This window comes from Struthio camelus, chromosome 2 (assembly GCF_040807025.1).
Source record: "Struthio camelus isolate bStrCam1 chromosome 2, bStrCam1.hap1, whole genome shotgun sequence".
Lineage (NCBI taxonomy): Eukaryota > Metazoa > Chordata > Aves > Struthioniformes > Struthionidae > Struthio > Struthio camelus.
This window is the reverse complement of record NC_090943.1, coordinates 52,369,010-52,391,365: the sequence shown is the minus strand read 5'-3', so window position 1 is coordinate 52,391,365 and position 22,356 is coordinate 52,369,010. Positions and strand designations below refer to the sequence as shown.

At 43.2% G+C, this 22,356-nt stretch overlaps 1 protein-coding gene across 1 annotated transcript in view; it reads right to left on the bottom strand.

The window, feature by feature from the left end:
* Positions 1 to 634: 634 nt before the first annotated feature.
* Positions 635 to 22,356, bottom strand: part of TMC2 (transmembrane channel like 2) — a 38,839-nt gene continuing 17,117 nt past the window's right edge. The window contains exons 11-20 of the mRNA XM_009687952.2: positions 20,728 to 20,916; positions 18,776 to 18,955; positions 17,547 to 17,699; positions 16,517 to 16,645; positions 13,053 to 13,120; positions 11,399 to 11,638; positions 9,507 to 9,632; positions 4,105 to 4,183; positions 1,756 to 1,876; positions 635 to 888 (exon numbers count right to left, since the gene is read on the bottom strand). Coding sequence (XP_009686247.2) covers positions 635 to 888; positions 1,756 to 1,876; positions 4,105 to 4,183; positions 9,507 to 9,632; positions 11,399 to 11,638; positions 13,053 to 13,120; positions 16,517 to 16,645; positions 17,547 to 17,699; positions 18,776 to 18,955; positions 20,728 to 20,916 — 1,539 coding nt within the window. The remainder of the gene's footprint in view (positions 889 to 1,755; positions 1,877 to 4,104; positions 4,184 to 9,506; positions 9,633 to 11,398; positions 11,639 to 13,052; positions 13,121 to 16,516; positions 16,646 to 17,546; positions 17,700 to 18,775; positions 18,956 to 20,727; positions 20,917 to 22,356) is intronic.

The window sequence follows — 22,356 nt, the reverse complement described above, 5'->3', positions numbered from 1 at the left end:
ATGAGCAGAGGGACCCCAAAAGAAGTGGTGGTGAGATGCACAGCAAAATTGAAACAAATGGTTGAAAGTTTGGATCAGGTAGACTGAAGGTGAACTGTCATAGAGGACAAAATACAGTTAACAAAACCTTCTCTTGTGCGAATCCAGTAGGAGTCCTCTATTCCTAATACAGGCTTCCGTGCAACTAGAAAGTGTTACGCGCTTTTGTAAGAATACTTATTTCCTCAGGTTGGGGGATAGCAAAAATCCTATACTGAAATGACAAGTAAACTCATACAGCTCTCATTAACTGAAAAAGTCTTTGAAAAGACTGAAAAATCCTCTCTCCAAAGAGTGTGCTCACCCTGCAGCTGATATTGACTGGGTACTGTAAGTAGTAGTTTAGCAATGCCACAACTGATTTTCACCCTGACCCCCTCCTGTTGTCTTTATGATCAGAATCAGTATATCCATTAAATTTGCAACGCCAAAGTACTCCTTCACTTCTAAACAAACCTGTTATAGCTAGAATCGGTATTGGATCAATATAGATCATTAATGGATGACCAATGTATAATAATCGTTTCCTACTAAAACTACTATAGTTCATACAACACATCTATTTTAATGGTAAAAAGGAGAAACGTTGCTGAGCTTATCGAGCAGCATGTGGGTAGCGTAGCTGTCCTCTTCCCCTCCAAGGTACTGGTCCTGGTGGGTGAGCCCCTGGCCTTGGCTGGCCCAGGTAGGGTGCCCTGACACCAGGCATCGGTGGCCGTGTCACGAGCATGTGCAGTGGTGGGGTGAGCGCTGCTCCTCTCCTGCCGTTGATGGGGCTGCCATCCTCCGCAGATGCTTTTCCTTGTTTTCCGACAGGGCTGGTTTTATTAGGAGGCTCTATTTTCTCGTCTAGAGCAAAGATTATGAATGTTATTTTCCTGAAAGCAAATACTGCCTTTCTCCCTTTCCCCAGTGGCCTCTGTTTCTTCTACATGCGATAACCCAGTTGTGTGGAGATTTGTGTTTAAGTATCTAAATACTTAGATACTTAAACATAAGTATCTAAGCATAAATAAGACTGCTAGACCCTGGCCAAAATCCAGGACGTGCCTCTATCGTCCAAATTCTCCTTTCAGGTTCTTACCGATGCATTTGTAAGACGTGATAGTCCTACCAGCCTTGCTGATAAACATCTAGCCTTCTAGTAGTGATCAATAATTACTGTTTTTAGTCTTTATTTTCAATTCACCCACAAAGTTTCAAGCACTATTTACATCTAGATGAGAGCCCTGTGTCTGCTCCAAGGAGAATCTGTATCAGGTTGATCACAACTTTCCAACTCATCTCAGTCTGTCTAAGAGACAGAGACAGCTCATCTAACAGGTACTGGGTTATGGTGTCACTGATGTGGTGTTGTTGGTGTCTTTTTTTTTCTCATCTGCATCAAGATAAAATCAAAATGTTTAAATTTTAGATTTCGTTTTTCAAAAACGATAGCAGGAGGCTCTGGTGGAAATGGCTAGTTCAGACTGAGGCTAAAAGATCTGGTTTACGCTTTCCTTGAGAGCATATGTGAGACATAATACAGTCTAAAAAAAGGCCATTCCTTGATCTCCATCGACAGACAGACTTTTGTAAGCAGACAAAATCTGTGCTAGTTATACTCCTCCAATCCCTTGCAACCCCATATCCTCCCAGTTTCTTCATCCTTCCCTGTCATCGTTTAATGACAAAAGGAGCCTTTTCAGGAGGACTAGGAGATTGCCTTGTTTTTACCTTCCACATGTTTGGGATGATTTTCACTCCTCATACTTGGGTTAAGTAAATCCTCCAGATCTTGCATCACAGAATTAGTGGTAGCTTTGTTGTTTCTCTTGTTTTTCTCCTCTTCACGGAGCTGCATTAATTGAAATCATCAGGTTTTGTTTGCAACTGAAGATATAATCTGTGACGTGACTGCCTGGTGTCACGCTTGGCCTTGCTAAGTGTTTTGATTGGTATGAATGTAATCTCTTTTTCAAGTTTAAAGTGTTACTGAACCTTGGTCCAATGACATCTTGTCTGGCTTTATAGAAAAGAAACACATCCCAGACAGGATCGTGAGCCTTGGAAGCAATGGCTCTGCTCATGTTAGGGGAAAGTGCTAATTGATGAAATGGTTTAGTTTTCTCAGACCGTCTGTGTTTCTGCAGCTGCCCATCTGCCATCACTGGGATTTTGCTTTGTAAAATTGTATCTCTCAGGGTGGGAAGTCTGTGACTAGTGCCAGAGAAAGGGGAGGAAGGCATGGTAGCATGGGGACGGGGAACACTGTAGGGCTGTCTTTGGTGTTACTTGCATGTTCTTGGGTCTCTGAAAGATTTCCTTCTGGTTAGCAGAGGGAGAAAAATAAAAGGAGACACCCAAGACAAGCATGTTGGGTGGCAGAAAGGAGAGATTTCCCTTTTTTATGCAAAGAGAAAGCTTAGATGGATGCCATTCCTGCTCCATCCCTCCTCCCAAAAGGATGGCTTGCTAACGGAGAAGGCTGACTGCCTGAACTAGTGTCCAGCCTGAGCTGACCGGTGCAAGGGATACCGGTGCAAGGTTTGTGGCTTCGCTCCACAGAGAGGTCCCAACCTACAGGGATGACTCCATCCCTTCAAGTGAACCTGGCAGACTTTTTGGGCAGCCAAGGCTGATATTAATGAGCTCAGCAGGTCATCATGCTGGGGTCACCAGTGGGTGCCAGTCACTGAACCCCTCTGCCAATGCCAGACAGCTCCTGTCCCTGCTCCCTAAGCAGCAAGACTGTGCCCGCTCCTCCCCTTTTGCTCTGCTGCATACCCCTCATCTACTTCAGTAAACCTGCAGGTACCCGTGGGACACAGATACATAAGGTGTGTGCAGAAAGAGGTGCTTGTCTGTGGATGTTGCTGTGTCTCTGAGTAGCACCGAGCTCTGCCTCGTGACGCTTTCCCGGGGGGTTGTGATCACTTTTCCCAGCAAAGAGTTGGTTTGCATAGCAAGAACTGGGCTATGTGCTCCTAAATCCAACTGTGCTGTAGCCGGGGTTCAACTCTTGCAATACTTGAGGGTGCTCTAGGCATCAAGACCCATGTTTTAAGTCAGGTGCACAAGTGATCAGTACTGAATTTGGGCACTCAGACCAATTTATGGAGTCTCATTTCTCAGTGCTTGCTTTCTCACTTTTAATGTTGCACTGACCTCTGTTTTGTGCAATGTGTTATTTTATGCAGCATTGATTCCCTGGCTTGGATTCTGCCCTGTACCATTAAAATGGAAGATACCACTCTTCTGATGGGATCACATACTGTCCACATACATCCAGCAGGGCCGGGTACTTCTGGTATGTCTATATTGTACAAAACAATACTGTGTTTGAGACCCACTGGGAAAGCTTTGAGGTACTGCCAGACCAGCGTGGGTCCTGGAAGCAGGACAGCTACATGAGCATGGCTTTGCTTTGTTTCTCATCAACACTAATTAGCTGAGCAGGAGCAGAGCTGCACTTCTGCAGATATTCTGCTTCCAGACCTAATCCATATCAGTTCAGGGGTCTCTGCGCTGTAGTCCTCTGCATGTTGCAAACCTCCCCTACTTCTGCATATCAGAAGGTCCAAATCCTACCCTGCTAATTCAAGCAATTTCATTTTTATCTTAGTTTTCCAATCTGTACGACAGAGATAGAGACACCAGCCTCCTTTGTCAACGCTTTGAGAGTTACTGGTATAAAATGTTATTGCCATGCTGTTATTTATTGCTCTTTGCTCTTCAGCTTGTATGAAACCTGCTTGTTGTTTTGATAGACTTATCATTGCCCCCAGGAAACTGCTGTTTCCAAACCATTACTTAACTTTGAGGTAACTTACTTTTGTAGGTTGAAAGTGCAGTTGCTGGGAAAACTCAGTGTAGTTTTGATGTATGAAGTAGAAGCCTGGTATGGGACATGACCACTCATTGCAGTTAGCCATTAAATGCCATCAAAAAGGAATGAACAAATGTAAAATATGTCTTCCCCTTGCATCACTAGTCTAAAGTGCAAAGCAATTTAAAAGTATGTGTTACCCATCAAACTTGATGTGCATGGTATGTCAAAGACAGCTTTGCCAGGTGAATACTTACCATTTGCATTTTCTTCTTCAGCTCTGCATTGGAGCGCTGGTATGCTTCAGATACAGCATTTAGGTAATAGATGGCAAGGCTACAAAAACAAACGTGTTGTAATAGTGATAGGATCAGGGAAGAGAGAAACCTTTATTGGGAGGGAAAGTAAAATCCCTGGAGTTAATGCCTTCCAGGGAGCACTGAAGGAAGACTTAAAAACCAATGTGAATTCCTCCAAAGAACCACCTTACTGTTCAGCCCACAAATGAGCGAAGCTAAATGGGTTTGTCTCATTTGACCTATTTTCTACTTCTGGGGAAACTCCCAGTGCTGTGCTGGACTCAAAGAGCTCCTGTTGGAGATGGCAGAGCTCCTGAGCACCTCTGCACTCAAAGCTGCCACTATTCCTGAGCTGAGGATACCGGCACGTGTTGCTTCTCTTTGTATGACAGCACGCCTGGCAGATAGGGAACTTCCAGTTTAAAGTCATGTCTGGCTGCGACTGGCATTGACTAGCACTGGGAATCACCAAGGAGCCTCATTAACTCCGAAAACGTTCCTGCCTGTTTTATGTCTTGCACATCCTTTGCTCTATCTTTTCCTTCCAACACCTTCACTTCTTCCTCACTTGGATGGTGCCCTCAAACACCAGGCACCCACATGTCCCTGAGTGGGTCTGCTGTGCTGTGTGAGTGACTGGCTAGGAAAGCCAGTGTATGCATGTGTCATCCAAACCCAGTCTAGTGGCTGTGACCAGAGGTCCACATTCACCAGCTCTGACACAAGTGGATTTCAAGCAGGACCCACTGCAACCCATACAGTGGGCATATGTACAGCTGAACATCCTAAGGAGTATTACCTACAGGCCTTAGTTACTAAGCCTTGATTGCATAGCAGCCATTTGTTGGCACGAAGGGCTGATGAAGGGCTCTACTCCGCCACTGAAGTTCTGCCTGCCTCCCAGTACCTAGTTTTTTCTCTGGCTGTCTGCAGACTGCCTTGAGAGGCTGAAGGCTTAAGAGGAATTTAGGCTTCTTCATGGCACAGTTGAGTAAGATGGGCTGAGCCAGTCCAGTAGCTCTGTTCGCTTAAAGGAAAAGAAAAAAAGAGGCCATCCTGCTTCCTCCTTGTCTTGCCACAGGTTCTCTATGCTCCCTCTACACAAGCCTTGGCCTTTGGGTCTTTCCTCCACAAGCCCGTTCAACTCCCTGATCTGGATGAAAACCAACTCCGCTAATGCAGTGCATAGCTTTCTGTTAGGCTGGCAGGTCCTTTTGGATCACAGGAAGGCCCTGGCGCTGGAGCTGCGGTCAAGGGGGAACCAACCTTGCAAACCAAGGCAGCAACCTTTTAGGTAGATTCCTCTCTCTAGCCTGACTAAGACAAGATAGGCATCAGGTTTCACAGGAAACTTAGGAAGAACTAAGAAATGAGGAAAGCTATGGCAGAGCAGAGCCTGAACCCTCTCCTGAAAAAAATACAGCACTTGAAGCAAAGATGGGGAAATGAGGGTGAGCAGCAGCCAGGTCAGAGTGGAGCCATTGGCTTTTGTTTCATTTCCTTCTGCAAAAAGGGCATGGCAAAGAGAGGAAAAAATGAGCTAAGCTGGAGGGATCTGAAAGGCAACTGGGATAGGAGAAGGTTTCCTGGCAGCCAGCCTTTGGCGCATGGAGAGGTGCATATTTTAAAACATGCCCGAATGTCTGGGACTGTCTCACCACCATTGCCACCCGCCAACCAGTAATATTTTGGTTGTCAAAAATGTCTCCTCCTGCTTTTGTAGAGTGCCTTTATTCTTCTAAATTATAAACATCATCTGCTCAGTGACTCCAAGCCATTCCTGGGAAAAGCACCATCCGTTCAGTTCACCACTACTGATTTTCAAAAATAAAATAAAAAATTCTCATGTAAGACATGCAGACTTAAAAAAAAATTCCTGACAATTCATAATCTGATTGTGTGGCTATGGCCCTGGCTCAGCATCCTTGAAGCAGGCTAGACGATTTTGTCAGCAGAGTATCTGACTGGAAGCTGAGCAAGGCACTGTGTACAGGCAAAGTGGTTTCCAGATGGGAGATGAGGAGGAGATGCTCAGGATAGCCTTTCTTGAGACTTTCTGTGAGAGTCTATCCTAAAGAGACATATTTACTTCCTTTTCCCTAGAAATAAACCACAACTCAGTATTTGTTTCTAATATTCCTGTGATAAGGCTAAGCCTGAGTTTCCTCCACCCTTGCTTTATTGCAGTGGTTTGGGGCTGCTCCTCCTTAGCTTCAGCCAAAGCTCTGACCCTGGAATGAAGTCGCTCAAGGGCAGGTGAGTTTGTCCAGGACTGAGCTGCACCCCTCATCTCTGATTTACCATCCCCTCAGAGGTGGAAACAGAACGTGGATCACTGTCTTATACAGTAATTTGAGGTCTTTTTCTCCTTTTTTCTGAGGCGGTAAAGTACTTGTAGTTTCAGCCAGGAAGCTCTGCAAGCCGTGAGTTCAAATCCTGCTCCCCACTCAAGTGAGATTCAATGATGTGCCTAGAAATGGTGCTGGGGCAAAGTACTGCTGCTTCCCTCTGTTTCTTTTTCCCCTTGTCCTCAGGCAGCTAGAAACAGGAGAGTAACTTTGACTCCAGTGTCACCTATTGGACCCCATCATTGCCTGGCACCTGAAGCCATGAATGGAAATAAGTAGAAGAGACATTTTGGATTATCTTTGGAAAAAGAGAGGGAGTTATCATGGCTAGAGAAAATGACTTAATTCACTCCACAGAAGGGGAAAACACATTTTGTGAGGGTCTGCCATCAAAATCAACAGACTGTCAATTTACGAACTACCTGTTGATGTTGGTACAGACTATTTTTTATTTAGGCTGTTGCGGGTTGCTTTGCCTGCTTCTTTGAGAGCTGCTGTCTCTCTGCTCATCAGAGCCAAATGAAACTCCAGTAGTTACATTTTCTTGTTTTTAGTCTCATGGCAAGCTGGATCAGGATCAGCATGAGGGACTAACTCTGCCTTGTCCCTACCTCCCCGTCTGCATGACAGCAGAAGTGGCAGAAGCTGAAGACTTTCAGGGAGAAGATAGGAAACCAGGGACTGGTATATGACTTATCTACTTCTTTCTGGAGAAAATGCTGAAAGAGACATAAAACTAATGTTCTGGCGACTTGTAGCCATCAGTTATAAGACTCTAAGGGAAAAGAGTATTATCTTGCTCTTTTGGCAAAATTTTAATTGCGGTAATTAGATTCTGTCTCCCTGTTTATTTAGGTCATTTCCAGTCTTACTGTGACAGGTTGCTTGGACTATTAAGCACGGGCCATGTTTCCAGCAGGAGATGTGCAGATTTTTCCAGTTAGAGGTGTGGAAAGATAGGGGAAAGAAGGATCCAAGCCCTAGGAAAGGCGCATGTACGGTAGCTATAATTTTGTCTAGGATTTTCCCAGGAAAACTTTGTGTGCACATAGTGTGCCGTGCTTATGCAACATATCTGATGCCATCAGGACATGTGAGGGCTGCTACCAGTGGGCTATAGGTCTGATTTGTGTCCACACAGTGGAAGCATCCACTTTTTTAAGACTGTAACTCTCCGGGTAGCTGAACGACTGGAAGTGCTAGGCAAATATCTAAAATCCTCAAAGGCTGCACAGACAGTGTATCTGGGTGGGGAAAAAAGGATGCGTTAGGTAGACTGGACATATGGTAGCTCTCAGTTTGCAGAGGGAATCAGGGCAGAGACAAAATGGTGTCTCAAGGACAGAAGGGCCGATAGGAAGATGGTGGCGTGGGAGTGAAGAATAGCTGAGATGAGGAGTGGGGGGGGGAAAAAGTATCTTCAGCAATGAGCTGAATTCCTGCCAGTTCTTTGTCCTAGCTGTCAGTAGAATGAACAGAAGGAAATTGTCACTGAACCAAATTTTATGTTAATATCAAGTTCTACCCCTCTCCTTCCACTTTTCTGGGGGGGATAGGTGGGAGGGGTTTGCATCAAAGTCTCAGAAAGCTCACTTGCAACCCTGATGTAAAGGTCCTCCATTTGGGTTGGATTAGCTCTGCACTCTTCATCTCATGTTAGCAGTAGCGTCTGCTAGTGCTACTGTGAAGCCCTCAGGAATAGAGCTAATAATGCAATAGTATACTTGGCCGTATGGGGGATGTTGCATGAGACTTTTTGTCTTCTGTATGTATCTGATCTGAGCCTTCCAAGTGCAGTGTCTGTCTATGTGAGTTAAATCATCTCATCTTCATTTAGATTAAAACCAGTAAAGTAGTCTGTACAGGTAGAGGGATGACAAGTAATTTTCAGCTAAATTGGGAGTTTTTTCTTGCTGTTCTAATAGGAGACTCCTATGACATACAGTAACAAGTGAACTTGCATTTGATTTAATTTAATGGAATTATCTTTAATGTAACCTGTTCAGAAAAAAGAATTATAGTGCACAAGAATGGCTGTGCTAGATCAGACCAAAGGTCTGTCTGGCCCAAAGGCCTGTCTCCAATGTGAGTGGATGGCCAGTGAAAAGTAAGAGCAGGCAAGCGCGTGTGGTATGTCCCCCGACCCTCTCCCAGCCTCCAGCTGTTTTGTTCAAAGCTGCTTGTAAATTGTGGCCACAGCTCTTCCACTCCTTTTGATAGCTTTGGAAACCTGAAAAGCAATGCCAAAAATATCCCTAAAAAAAAACAAAACAAGAACTGCCCTGGTCCCAATGCTTCTGAAGATGCGAGGGATCAAATATGGGCTTCAGATGTGACTTCAAAGCTTAAATGATCAGAGAACACTGAAACAAATTCTAGATGTATTATCTGGGAAAAAAAAACCTCATCGTATTTTTGGAACTTGTAATTTTTGAATACTCTGGCTTGGCAGTACTGTAAATACCACCAGCTGTGATGGAAATTGCTTCTCCACAAGGAACCAGGCTGAGACCATCCATCTAGTTCCTACAGGCTACTGAAAAATTTTCACAAGGAAGCTATGATGCTCTGAAAATCCAGCAATGTCAGCAATGCATTTCAGCTTAAAGGCTGTGTTTAATTGGGTCAGGAAATGAAGTGATGACAAGTAGTCAAGCTGATTCAGCGCGGAGGTTACCTTGCTCTCAAATAGCAACTGCTAACTCCAGCTGCTCCCTGAACGCAAGTCCTTTGAACCTTGCCGTGACAAACATTTGAACCACCTAAACGCAGGCACCCAGTGACAGCAGGTGCCACGGTGGGTCCCCGCGAATGGGCAGAGAGAGGCATCCTCGGAGACAGCTCATCCTGCTGTGGGACAGCCTTGTCTAACAGGGCAAGAGGGCATGGGAAGGAGTGTGTCCCTGCCTGGATCTGGGCCATTAACACAACAGATAGGCCTTGCTAAAATCTTGGCATTTTTTTCAACCTCCTCCCAGCAACTAGACATGTAAAGTTGTAAGAAAAACTTACACCATAAGCAGAATTGCAGGTATGATCAGTCCTGGATTTGCCACGTAGCTGAAGATCTTGGCAATAAAAAGTGGGAAATCAAGTTCGATGGTCTCTTGAATGACTTCGTACATCCTTTTCTTTCCACTAGAAAGACAAATAGTCAGTTACAGAGTGTAGCTAGTTCCCGGAGGGCAGCAATAGCGTCTCATTGGAAGACATAAAGTAGCATGTTTCCTCCCCCTTTCACTAAGCACCTGCTTGCTGTTGGCCACCAAGGCATTTTGATGCAAAAATTCTACTGAAATGTTTTCATTTCAAATTATCTTTCGGTCCATCCTTTTTTCCCCCTATTGATTATAGAAATGATCTCTGTTAGATTAACTTTCTCCAAGAGATAATATATTTATTTCAATGTGTGGTTTCTGTATGAGTTGTGATCATTTATTCCTCTGAAATGTATAAAAAGCCTACAAATTGCAGTAACCATACATTTCTGATCAATGTCTCATTAAATGTGGGCTTTTCATAGTAGAGATGACTTTCCATACGCAAATTCTGGCTTTCTGAAATAATGAGCCAACTTGAAGAGCAGCTAAGTAATGACAAAAATAGCAAGCTGTGATTATCACTTAATAGGAAACTCAGTGAAAGAGTCATTTTAAACTGGATTGATAAAACAGATGAGAATATTCTGTATGAAAATAGAACAAATCTGTACAAGCAGGGAGTTGGGCTAGATTGCATAACTGACCTTCTTCCACCCCCAGCACCTACAGGTCTGTGAATTCAACCCTGTTGGTGCTATTCCTGATCTTTAGGCTTTTTTCCTTTGCAGATGTTGCAGGCTCTTTGGATTCTGCTCAGGAAAGTGTTTTATTCTGTCCTCACAATGAGAATCAACAAAGATAGATTTGGCTAAATGGTATCCCAACCTCATCAACTGACATAAGCCCAGGAGAGTTAAGCTTTTAATCAAGTTGTGGTAGGAGAGATGCGCTGAGTGGATTTTGAAGGGGAGATTGGAAACTAAAATAGCTCTTTCGCCTTTCAGGTTAGTCATCTCCAAATGACAACCTGCAGGCAACAAGTTTCTTGTCAGATCTGCTGACATTGCTCGTTGACACCTGTCTTTGCTATAGAACTGAGGAAATTTTGGTCTATCGCCTTCTCCCCCAAGTCTTTGTAGCTTTCTGTTGCTGTTTTTCATTAGTGAATGGATAACCTAAAAAAGTGCTTCTACAGGAACAATTTGTTCCAATCTGGCTCCTTGCTGCGTCAGACTCAGTGGGCACAGGAAATGGTGTTATTCAATCAAATTAGACTTTATTGGCATGTTAATCCAGTCCACCGAATGCTCTGTGCAGTGCTGATTCAGGCCTAATTTAAAAAAAAAAAAGCAATGTAGAAAAAAAAAGCTGCAACAGTGCAGGCTCTATCAATTTCCTACTATTTTCCACCAAAATTCAACAAATAAAATACATCTTGTGCTGTGGGAGTTCTTGGCTTTAAGGAAGGTCTTGGAAGGAGGCTTGGGGTCTCCTGTTGCTTTTTTTTGGGGGGGGGGGGGTTGTGCTCCACTGTCCCATCCCTATAGTCCTCTGGTGCTTTCATTGGCGCTTGTCAGGGGAGCACTGGGAATCGCATAGCTGAGGAGGGGAGCAAAGCAGCTGAGTTAGCAGAGCCTGCTGGAAAAAAGCAGATAAGAACTTGGAGCAGGTTCAGCACTCCTCGCTGCCTGCTTGCACCCCACAGGTGGTCATGGCCTATTGCCTTATATTCCTAATAAGAATTTAACAAGACAGAAAATCAAGGTACTTCACCACCTCTGTTGGATACCAGGCCTTTAAATTTCATGAAAATACTCCTGTGTATCAAAGCAGAAAGCTGGTGTTTTGGTATTTTGCTAATACCTGAATGGTCCACAGTCAAAGGAAGGAGGCAGGGACATGATGGTGTAGGCCACAGGCAGGAGACTGAGGAACAGGATTAACAACAGAAGTCCCATGTAAAAATTATTAGACTTGGATGCTTTAAATACTCGCTCATGAGGGACATTGCTACTCATGACAGCCCAGCACTGAAAATACATGGAGGTTAATAAGCGCAGCACGTTTATACCCACAAGCCCTGGTGCGTAAAAGGATCCCATCCTAAAAAGGAAAGGAGAAGAACAGGTGTTATTTTTTGCTAGATTGGAAGATTATTTTTCCTTTTTTTCAGAAGAAGAAGGTTAAACTTGTTAATGCAGTGGCAAGTTTTCCTGTGAATGATATCTGAGACAGCTGGCTTGTGCTACCTCTATGCTTCTGAAGGAGAAGCCACCTGTGTTAAGGCACAGCAACCGTATACTGAGGATGAGCAAGGTCTCAGACTGTTCAAGGGCTGCAGAGAAAGATTTTCAGTTTATAATAGAAATTACTTAGAAAAAAAAAGTGCCCTTTGGTCCCAGGTGGACTAAAACAACGTATTTTTCTGAAAGATTGAGAAGTGTAGGAAAATTGTGCTTCACAAACATGCCTAGAGCAAAGTCCTGAAGTGGACTGTGCCCCTGGACCTGCAGCCACCCATGGTGGTGTTCTGCCACCGCTGCCAGTAGCTTCACGGTTGCAGAGGAAGCAGGGCCTGTGGCATTGGTAAGAGGTAGGATTCCCCAAGCTTTAATACTCCTGGCTTCTCAGTAAAGAGCCTACGGCAAAACTGGCAGAACTAAGTCCCCTAAAATCGCAGGTGCTGACAGCCTTGTGTGTGGAGCGTTCAGCCCCAGAGCTGGGAGCTCGGGGTGCCAGTCCTTTGGGATTCAGCCTCGGCATGTAGGTTTAAGGTTCAGATCTCACAGAACTGGCAATTTCTAGAAACAGTTGGCTTTGTCAGAACACTTCTGGTGAGCTCCTACCATAATCTCCAATTCCCTTAAATAGGTACGGTCTGGGAAGGTGGGAGAGATTGGAAAGCTTGGAAAATACCAAGTGAATGTGAACAGAGGGAAAACACCTCCTTGAGCCTGCAGAGATGTTACAGTAGATGAACAGGTGGAAAACATTAAGGCATATTAAATCCTAGTCCCCAGAGCAGGCAAGAGTGCTTTGTGCTATTGCCTCTCATGCTGGCAGAGCAGGGGCAGCAGCAGCCCTCGTTTGTCCTCCCTTGGGGTAGTTCTGGGATGGGCCACTGCTCCCTGACCTGCTCAGCTGGCTCCCTGCCCACCCTCGCATTGACATGCAAGCTCACAGCACCCTCAAAATGCTTTCTGATCTCTCCCCAGGCCATATGAAACATCTTTAAAGGGCAGGGAAAGGGCAGTTTTACCTTTGGAAAAGAACGGCCTCATAAAAGTGAGAGTAGGGTAGGGTTTGCGTGACTGTTTTCTGTTTGAGTTAGGCGAGTGCTACTCCTCTTTGATGACTAAGCTGGGATTTTTAAATGTTATTGCCATTTTTACTATCAATCACAGAAAGTCAAACAATCAGAGAAACCAAAGCGCAAACAGCCTAGGCCTGGAAGCTCTCTAGCTCCACTGGAGAGCTTTTTAAAGAATATGAAAACCAAAAAGCAACTATATCTTACCAAATCATTCCTTGGTTGAAAACCAAACCCAAAACATTGCCGCTGATGTCAAACTCAGCATAGGAAGGCTACACGGGGGGAAAAAAAGGAGAGTTTGTAGTTACCAGAGGTATGTGCTATTGCTTGCTGTTGTTGGCTATAGGGATGCTTATTTAAACCTGGAGTGAAGGGATTTATGGAAGGTTTCCTGCTGCACGCGTCCTGCTTGAACGCCCAGCAACAGAGCTGTGAAAGCAAAAAAGGAGCTACTGAGCTCTGTGCTATTTGGAGAGCAAGACTCTCTCTGCTTGCAGAAAATTGGAAAGATGCGTGGAGGTGCTTAGATTTGCTCTATGTTTGTATTCTCTCCCTGCTAATAAAGCCAGCTATGAGCAAAGGAACCATGACATAAGACTAGGATTTTTTGGACTTACATTTCCACCCTGGTAAAATATTGAATGTTTGAATGGTTGTAAGGCTGAGTTGGAGCACAAATATCACAGCAGCTATATCCACTCCCTCAGGTTTTGCAGCAGCAGACTGCTGCAGAAAAGAACCAAAGGTCCTAGGGAGAGAAACCTGAGAGAATATATGGCTTGATCAGTATGTGGAGTCATTTTGTACTGTGCCGTACAATATTTAAAATGCCACTTTATATGAGCAGCCTGTCTGATGTGGTTGCTAATGGTGGTAATTCCAGAACAGGCAGGTATAATCTGTCTGCAATATTTTTTGTTTTATAAATTATTATTCTGCTATGTTTGCCTATGATGAAACCATTGTCTCCTCTACATATATATGTTTTTGTGTGCATGAACTCAGATGATTTTTGGCAGCTTAAATTATGTTTAAAGGTTTTTTTGTTTTCTTGAAAAAAAATTTGTTGAAGGAAAGGACCTAGGAAATCATCACTCTTATGCTTTACTGCGATATAGAATACAGTTTTAAAAAATGGTGGGTGACGCCCTTAAATATTTCAAATGTCCTGGGTAGTATATCTGCCTTTGTCTCACTTTGCATGTATTCCATACTGTCAGTGTTTTGTAAAGTTGAGGTTTACAATAAGACAAAACCAAGCTTGGTTTGGATAATGAAAAATTTGAAAAGATCCTAGTCAGAGTTTTTTTTCAGTCAAACGCTTGACAGTTTTGGGAAGAAGTGGCTGCAAATATTGTTTTCTTTATTTTTTTGATTCTGGTCCATCTCTACTTAAAATCTTTAATTACAGAGTAATATTGGCTTCTTTTTGCCGTGAAAGTAACTATACATTTCAGGGCCTGCTTTCCTCTGTGCTGAGTACTTCTGTGTGGGAAGGCTAGGTTAAATAAAAGTCACTATACACATTAGAAAAACACATATACGATTGTGCTGGTGCCCATTGCTAGGGTGGGCTAGATGGCTATTCTTACTGTGCTCCATCCAGGAGAGGTGAACCATAAAACTTTCGGTGTTTCCCTTAGCTCAGGATTGTTTTTGTAGGGCAACCTGTTTGGAACAGGAATCAAGCCTGCTGTAAAATAAGAAAATAAATTCAAAAATGATAAGACGACTTCACTGGTGATGTCTCAGTACTTTTGGACTTGGGCAAAGCCAAGACTTTGAGAGGGATGCGGAGAGAAAAAGAAATAGAAGATCTCAATGTAAACCTCTTTTTGCACTCAGGAAGACATTGTCTCAGTACAGTACAAATTAATACCATATAAAAAGAGTGAATTCTTGCTTCATCCCAACGGGTTGATGCTTTTCCCCTGAAGGAGTCTCTTACTTCCCGCAGTTTCACTCCTGGGCCAGAGCATGTTTGGCAGCGTGTAGAGGCCAAGCGAGAGGACAACTTGCAAAGAGGTCAAGGAAAAGAAAGCAACCCTACTTGAGCACCAGTGATTTCTAGCACTGGGAGTTGTATATGAATCCCCCAAAGGTGTGGGAGGAAAAAAACAAGGAAGACCACAGGGCTTTCTTCTCCCTACACCTACCATGGGAACCAGCTTGGCAAGAAAGGAGAGTTTTGCCTTTGCTAGACCGCAGAGTGCAGTCCCTATAGCACTGCTCATGTTATGGGCTGCAACTTAATGCTCCTACTTAGTCATAATAAATAAGGCTTTGCCCTGCTCCATCTGAGCTTCTTGGGAGCTGGATTAGACTGCTAGTTTGCAAAAACTCACCTGCTAGAGCTTGTTACATCAGTTCATCCCTTCACAGATGCTGAATGGGCTTTGTTTCTCAATGCAAAATTGCCTTGCAGCAAGCCTGGGCTCATGCCAAAAGCCCAGGAGAAGGAAAGAGGGAGGCACCAAGTGAACTCTAAAGCAGCTCTTTTAAATTTCACTGAGAAGTGGAGGAAATGGGTTTTTATAAATCATGGAGTGCCTGAAGGCCAGAAGAGACTTCCAGCTATTTGTACAATGGAGATCTTCTTAAGAAAATCCTGTGTGATATTTTTAAAGGTAGTTTTGAGGAAAGCATCTAGAAAAATCTAACAAGGCTAACAACGTGAGAAGAGGACATGAACTGGAGGATAAAACAAGAAGTTTTAGGAAGAGCATGGTCTGTGAGCATCCGTACTAGGAGCACTCGCATGCTGCTTGGGGCGTATGCTGTTGCTTTGAGGCAGGGGACCCTCGAGGCTCCAAGTTTGCCTATCTACCTCTGAGAAACGTCCTCTGCTTCCCTGGAAGAAATGCAAAGAAATCTATGAGCAGCAAATGCCTGTGGTGCCCTGGCTGCCCTAATCTGGCCTGGACCCCATAGGCACCTGCAAAACCCACCTCATTGCTCTTCTCCAGACCCCTCCTGGAAACTCTTCCAGTATAGTCATAAGGTGGCTGGTGCATTGATATAGTTATATTGCTTTCAAGTATTTTCCTCTCTGTCTAAATCCACCTGTGATTGTCTCCTCTTTTATTTAGGTTGTAAAGTGTGTGAAACAATGGCCATTTTCTTTTTTTTTTCTTTTTTGTTCTATATTTGTGCAGCTCCAGTACTGGCTGCTTTGGTAATATAGCCTTTATGAATGCTAAAGAGTCCAGTGCTGCTGTGTGTTGCACACGTGAGAGGTGTAAAAAAAAAGCTCTTTATTTCACTGCAGCAAAAATAGCACCAACTTCCAACACAGATCAGAAGACTGCTGTGAATAAAGCATGCCACTACCTGCAAGGTGGGCAATAAATAAGGGCTTTCTCCAGGGCTTTGAGGAGAGGAGCTGAGTATACAAGGTCCTTGGGGTCTGGGATTTTAACTACTGAATGAACGTCAGGATAATTTTTTTGAACTCAACTTCGTGGTACAAATTCCTGAGTGGGAGAGAGAACTGTATTTTTGTAGGGTTTTTTTCTGGGATGAAACTGGTCCAGAGACTAACTATGCCAATTAAAATATCAAGCAAGACCGGAAGATACCTCAAACCATTCAAAGCCCATCTATCAGTAATATTTAAAGAAATGGTCCTAAATTAATTTTATCTTCTCAGATAAAAGACATTGACTTACAAATCCAGCCTCTAGGTCCCAGCACCAGCAATAATTCACAAATCTGACGAAGCAAGCACGGATGAAATCTCCAACCAGGATGGTTACATATGTCACTAGGATATCGGACACAGTGAGCCTTACAAACTCCTGCAATTTAAAACAAGGAAAGAACGTTTAGCTCCCAGATGTCGGTAGTGCGTTATGGATCTTTTTTTTATTAAGCCATTTTTCTTTATATGACAAAAACCTTCAGAAAGGCATGCCACGAGCAAACTCCCTGTCTGTTTTCAGACACTCAGCAGTGCTTAAGGTTCACCTCTGCGCTTGGGAACCACGAGCTCCATTACCGCCGTTAGCCCTGTTGGTTGCTGCTAATATTATTGACTGCACTACATATTGTGACAGTATATAAAATGAAAGCAGAATGCTAATGCTGCAGTAATGCTAATCTAAAACATATATACACAGAGGCTAATTGTGATTTTACAGCCTAGCAGTCTGCAAACACTTTCACAGAAATTTCTGTGTTACCGTGGCTTATTTTTGTGAGTCTTACAGGGATTTCACTGTTCTGAAGAAGTCCTGCTTCAAAGTAGTGGTCAGTTCAGAGTCTCTCACCTGTGGACTTTACTTCATCTTTGGAAAAGGTTCTGAGCAAAAGCCAGTGACTCTTTGGGAAAGTGCAAGGTTTTCCTAATCTATGTTGAAATCTGTAATATCAGTTGAAAACTAGCAAGTTAAGGTAGCCAGAAGGAGCTACCAGTGCTTCTGAAAACAGCATTTCTTGACGGTCTCACAAACTGGGAATCCCCTATGCTCTTCACTGAAAATACTAGAGTTGTGGGTGTCCCACGCACTTCTTGCTGCGTATTTCATGACCATAGTTTGAGATCCATGGCCATATATTTCAGTTGCCTTGGTCCTGCTATGTGAGGGGTTAGAAAAGGAGATGCCATTTGTGAGGAAAACTTCAATCCTGGAAACACTAAAAACAACAACAAAAAAACCCAAACCACTCCAGAACTTTACTGTATAATGAATTTCTTACAATGCCGACCGTTGTCTCCCAGCAAGGTCCCCTGGGCACGTCTGCCGGATCAAGGGGAGGTGGGGTGGCGATGCTGCCATTCCCCATGGACGAGTTGTGGTGGTTAAGCAGGGTCCAGTCTGTGATGTTCCTTAAGACATCCTCTTCAGCCAGCTGCAATGGGAGAGATGCCCCAACTGAAAACGTCTGCAAATGGAGCCCTAGAGGACGTGGCGACCTGAGCTGGCGCTAACTTGCACTCAGAGAGGTCCAAGCCATAGTGTTCCTCTCTCCTTTCTACCAGTTACCACCTCTAATACAAGAAAGCGCTTGCAACAGAGTTGCAGGACCAGCGTTGGAAAGGAAAATAGCATGGGAACTCGTTCTCTGTGGCCAGGAATGGGGAGGCAGTCTCTCCAGACCTAAAGGGCACTGCTAGTTTCAGCAAGCAAATACTGACTGGCCCTTGCAACACCTGCTCTTGGCAGTCCTTACTTGAGCTGAACTGTGCTCCCCTTCCTCACGCTAACCACTGGCTTGCTCCCGATGCATGAATGGCGTTACAGGAGGAGCCGGCCCTCCTTTACGGTGAGCTAAGGTTTGGGAATCTGGCCTGAGGTGAGCGAGAAAATAGGGCTGCTGTTAGCATGAGCCTCCACTGCAGTCCTCCTTGCTCACTTTGTTTAGCATTTTTCATAGCAGAGCAAACTGCCCTGATTCCTCTTATTCTTCTCAGCTTAAAATGCAGTTATTTTTCTGTGGATCAGTTAGACATTTATCCTTTCCTGTGGTTATCTGCCTGCAACACACTTCCAGGATAATGTTAAAGAGGGGAGGGGAGGGAGGAAAGGATTATAAACTATATCCTCAGGGTCTGCATTAATAGAAATTGCAGAATGTCAAATGGAAAAAATTCAAATTACCCTAGTACTCCCTGATTATAGGAGACAATAACCACTCTGTTTTCAGGGTTAAAAAGAAATTTGAGAATCTCTGGTAAGCTAGATAGGCCTAGGAGCATTTCCTTGAGTTGCTCATCTCACCCGAGTAGCAGGTAGCTCTGCTCCTAAAACTCAGCTAAAAACCCCTCTGGGCTGTGAGTGACAGCTGCAGTCCATGCTTGAGAGGGGGGAAGTGCCAACCGCTTGCTGCAAAGGGGATAGTTATCCGTGTTAGCTGCGGAGATAGGCTGTGCTCACGCTCTGCTCTAGAAAATCTAGTGAACTTGGCTTTTTGACTTAAGATCTTACTTTTTCATTGACATCATCCATCAAGGCCAACAAAAATGTGTAGAGATTCCCAAGGAAGAGTGCAAAGATCCGTCCCAGCTGCCATTTTAGCCCTATGCGGGGATGGTAATTTTCTAGCGCTGCGATGGTTTCAAACAGTGGAGGACAAAACATACCCAGCAAAGACATTACAATTTCGACCTGCCAAAAGAGGAAAATTGGATTACTGCTACTAATACTAAGGACAGTGACCATGTTACTTTGAGCAGTTATCAAAAGTACGCGTTCCAGTATTTTGTATAGCGTGGCCACTGCAACCTGATTTCGATGAGGAGCAAACTGACAAATCTCTTTAATATCAGGAAACAATTTTCCATTAGAACAGGGCAGCAAACGTGGAAATGGCACATAATAGGGAGAAAGTTGCCTTTTGTGATAGCATGTCACCAAATTAGCTTCTGCTCTTTCCCACTCGCAAAGGCCAATTACAGTAATAAGGTTTAGACTGAGTTACACGTGGAGCAGAGTAGGAGCTGCAGGCAACTTGTCAACAAGTAGATAGAGATTTCTGAAGGATTTATGAAGGGGAAGGAGCTAAAACAAGCTCAGCTCCTGGCTTTGCTTAGTTTGCAGTCAGCACAGTATCAGGCTTGAGGGTTGGGTGTATATGGCTTGCTCTTGCAGGAGCACTTTTGCTGTTATCTCAAAGGGATGAGCTTGGAAGAGTTTGATCCCCGTCAGTCCATACTCATGAATATTTAGTTTCCTCCGTTCTCACATACTACTGCCTGCATCAGCTCTTAGGTTCCTATTTTAGTTTTGCAGGAATCACAAGACTTGGCTTGTGTGCATAAAACAATTAGTCGATGCTAATGTTTATTTTCTATGTTCAGCACCTTTGCTTTTGCAATAGGTCATTAGAGACTTGAATGGAAGCACAACAGGGGCTCAGTTCTGAAGCTGAAGAAAATATGTCCTATTCATTTTTTTGTTTCCCTGCAAAACACCAAGTTGTATGAAAGTCAGTGAAGTCATTGACAAACCAGTGTTAACTCAGTCATGACTTGCAGATTTTATCTTTTCTTGCGGACGTACAATGCCCGCTGGCCTGCAGAGGACTGCATCTGTACAGCCACTGGCAAGTTCTGACTGACAGGACTCCTTTTTATACTTCTCCTTCCAGGAAAGGGAACAAGTACCCACAGTAGTGCATATTGAGTTCTTAAGTTATCACCAGGAAAGTCTCAGATGTTAGACTTCCTTTTTTTTTGTATTTTTTTTTCCTTTAGGAAAAGTTGACTGAAGTAAATCAAAACATTTTGAGAGAAAATGTTATTTTGTTACTGCTTTCTGAGGGAGCTTCGAAAATGCATGGCTTTGAATTTGATTTGATTTTGGTATATAAATACCTGATAGTGTAGTACACATTGAAATTAAGCATTTTAATAGATTGAAAAAATATTGTGTGACAAGCTTCAAAATTTCAATTTTTCTTTCCAAAATCAGATAAAATTTTTTTGACAACTTACATATTTCTGCAGATTGTAAAATCTTATTCCTGTTATTCACGATGGACATAAAAGATCTCGGTTTAGTTTTGTATCTGAACTTGGACATCTCCAACACCCAGAGAGCTTTCTGGCACAACAGAATTTGTCGGCCTGAATATTCAATTCAACGCAGATGCTTTAAAAATTGTCAAGTGATGAACATGCTAAAGACCCATTGACTCTCATTGCAATCGATTATGAGAGTATTTTACCCTATCTACAGGAACTGTTAATTTGCCCTGGAAACTCTCTGTGAACTTAATGTGCTTTCTGACTAATACAAGTACAAAGTTACTGAAGGACTTCTGAGCCCCGGTAAGAAATCCCCTCTGCCTTGGATGCCACCTTCAAAATATGGCAATGATTATGCTGGTGTTCAGTGAAGGTTATTACAGTAGAAAACTGCAAGTAAAGTTTCCTTACCTCATTTCTTTCATACCACCCAATGTTTTGCATTTTGGAAAAAGTCTGGGAGCGTTTCACCACGAAGTAAATGAGGTAACCGCTGCCACACAAGCAGCATATGATGAGCACGTTTGCCAGCACCCGCAGGAACCTTCTCAGGTGGATGTTCTCATCCTTGTTGCTTTCTTGCTCATCCACAATAGATTCCTTAAGAAGCAGATATACTCACAGACATGTAACCAGAATGTAGGAGCACAAAGCCTAAGGCTAGAAGGTAACATTAGATCATTTTCCAGCTTGTAAAACATAATTCTGTGCTATTATAGTTATATTGAACTCAGTAATTTGTCAGGCTTAAACAAATCGTCCTAAAGGCATCCCAGCGTGATTGGAAGACATCAAGTGGTGAACAGCCTGCCACGTCCCAGGGAGCGTAGCTGTGTAATTGCACTCTGAAGTAAAGCGCTTCCTCGACGAGTTTGGGGCCAGCTGCTGGTGGCTGCCAGATTACGGGGCCTTTTAGATCTCCGTGTTTTCTCCTGCATAGGTAGTTGCACACCATAATCAAGTTATCTCTTGTGCTTCATTTTCATAAACAAAGTTGACTGAGCCCTTGAAATCTCCAACAGTTAGGCTTTTCCTCCACTCTGTGAATAATTCTTGTGGTTAATTCCAGCTCAGTATCCTAAATCTTAGCTCTGTTACACTCTGAAAAATTGGTTTGTGCACTTTAGCAAAGCTCCATTTGGTTTTATCCATGCCCAATGCTACCAGGGCCTCCCACTTCTGTGGGGCCTTATTTGGAGCGTTAACCATGAAAAAGATTGAACTGAATGAATTTCAGTTACAGATTAAGTAGCTTTGTGCTGACTGACTGCTCTTCTAATTATTGCTTTCTCCTTCCACAATCTGATTTGAGTGTGTAAAAAAGTGTGGGATGGGCTATTGCATGACGTACACTTTATTCCTTCAAGTTATGCTAAATATATTTAATTTTTCTTTTATATATGATTTCTAATCACAAAAATCACTCTACTGCTTGGGGTATTTTGTTTACTTTTTTTTTTTTGTCTGAAACAAGATCTGACTAAAAGAGAGCTTTGTAGTCAAAAGATAGAACATTATTAAGAAGTTTCTGTTGTCCAAAGGCTGCTTTTTTCAGTGTTTCAAGTAAAACTAGATTTTGGGGTTTTTTTTACACACTCCGTAAAATTCAAAAAAGTAAAGCACATTAAAATGGCCTTTAAAAGCAAATTGATTTTTTTTAACAAAAGGACTTTTTTCAGGCTTATTTTTCTCCTTTCAGTTTCTGTTTTGTTTGTTTTTTCATTGGAGAAACGTTCCCCCCCAGGTTTTACTTGGATACCAAAAAAAAAAAAAATTTCATTTCCTCGTGAGTTGTTTTCTTCCATCATCTTTGGAATTAGTTTAGCCCAAATTCTAGTTTAAATTAGTTAACTCCAAATCCATTGTGGTATCACTGATATTAGTGGAACTATTTTCAATTTTTCTGGTGTGTTGCAGCCAGAATTTCTCACGCTATGTAACATAACATTAGCAGTGTAAAGGTCTTGCCTGTCTCTATATGTACATGTTGACAAGACATTCACATAAAAGTACAATAGGCTAAGCAAATTCTCTTGAAAA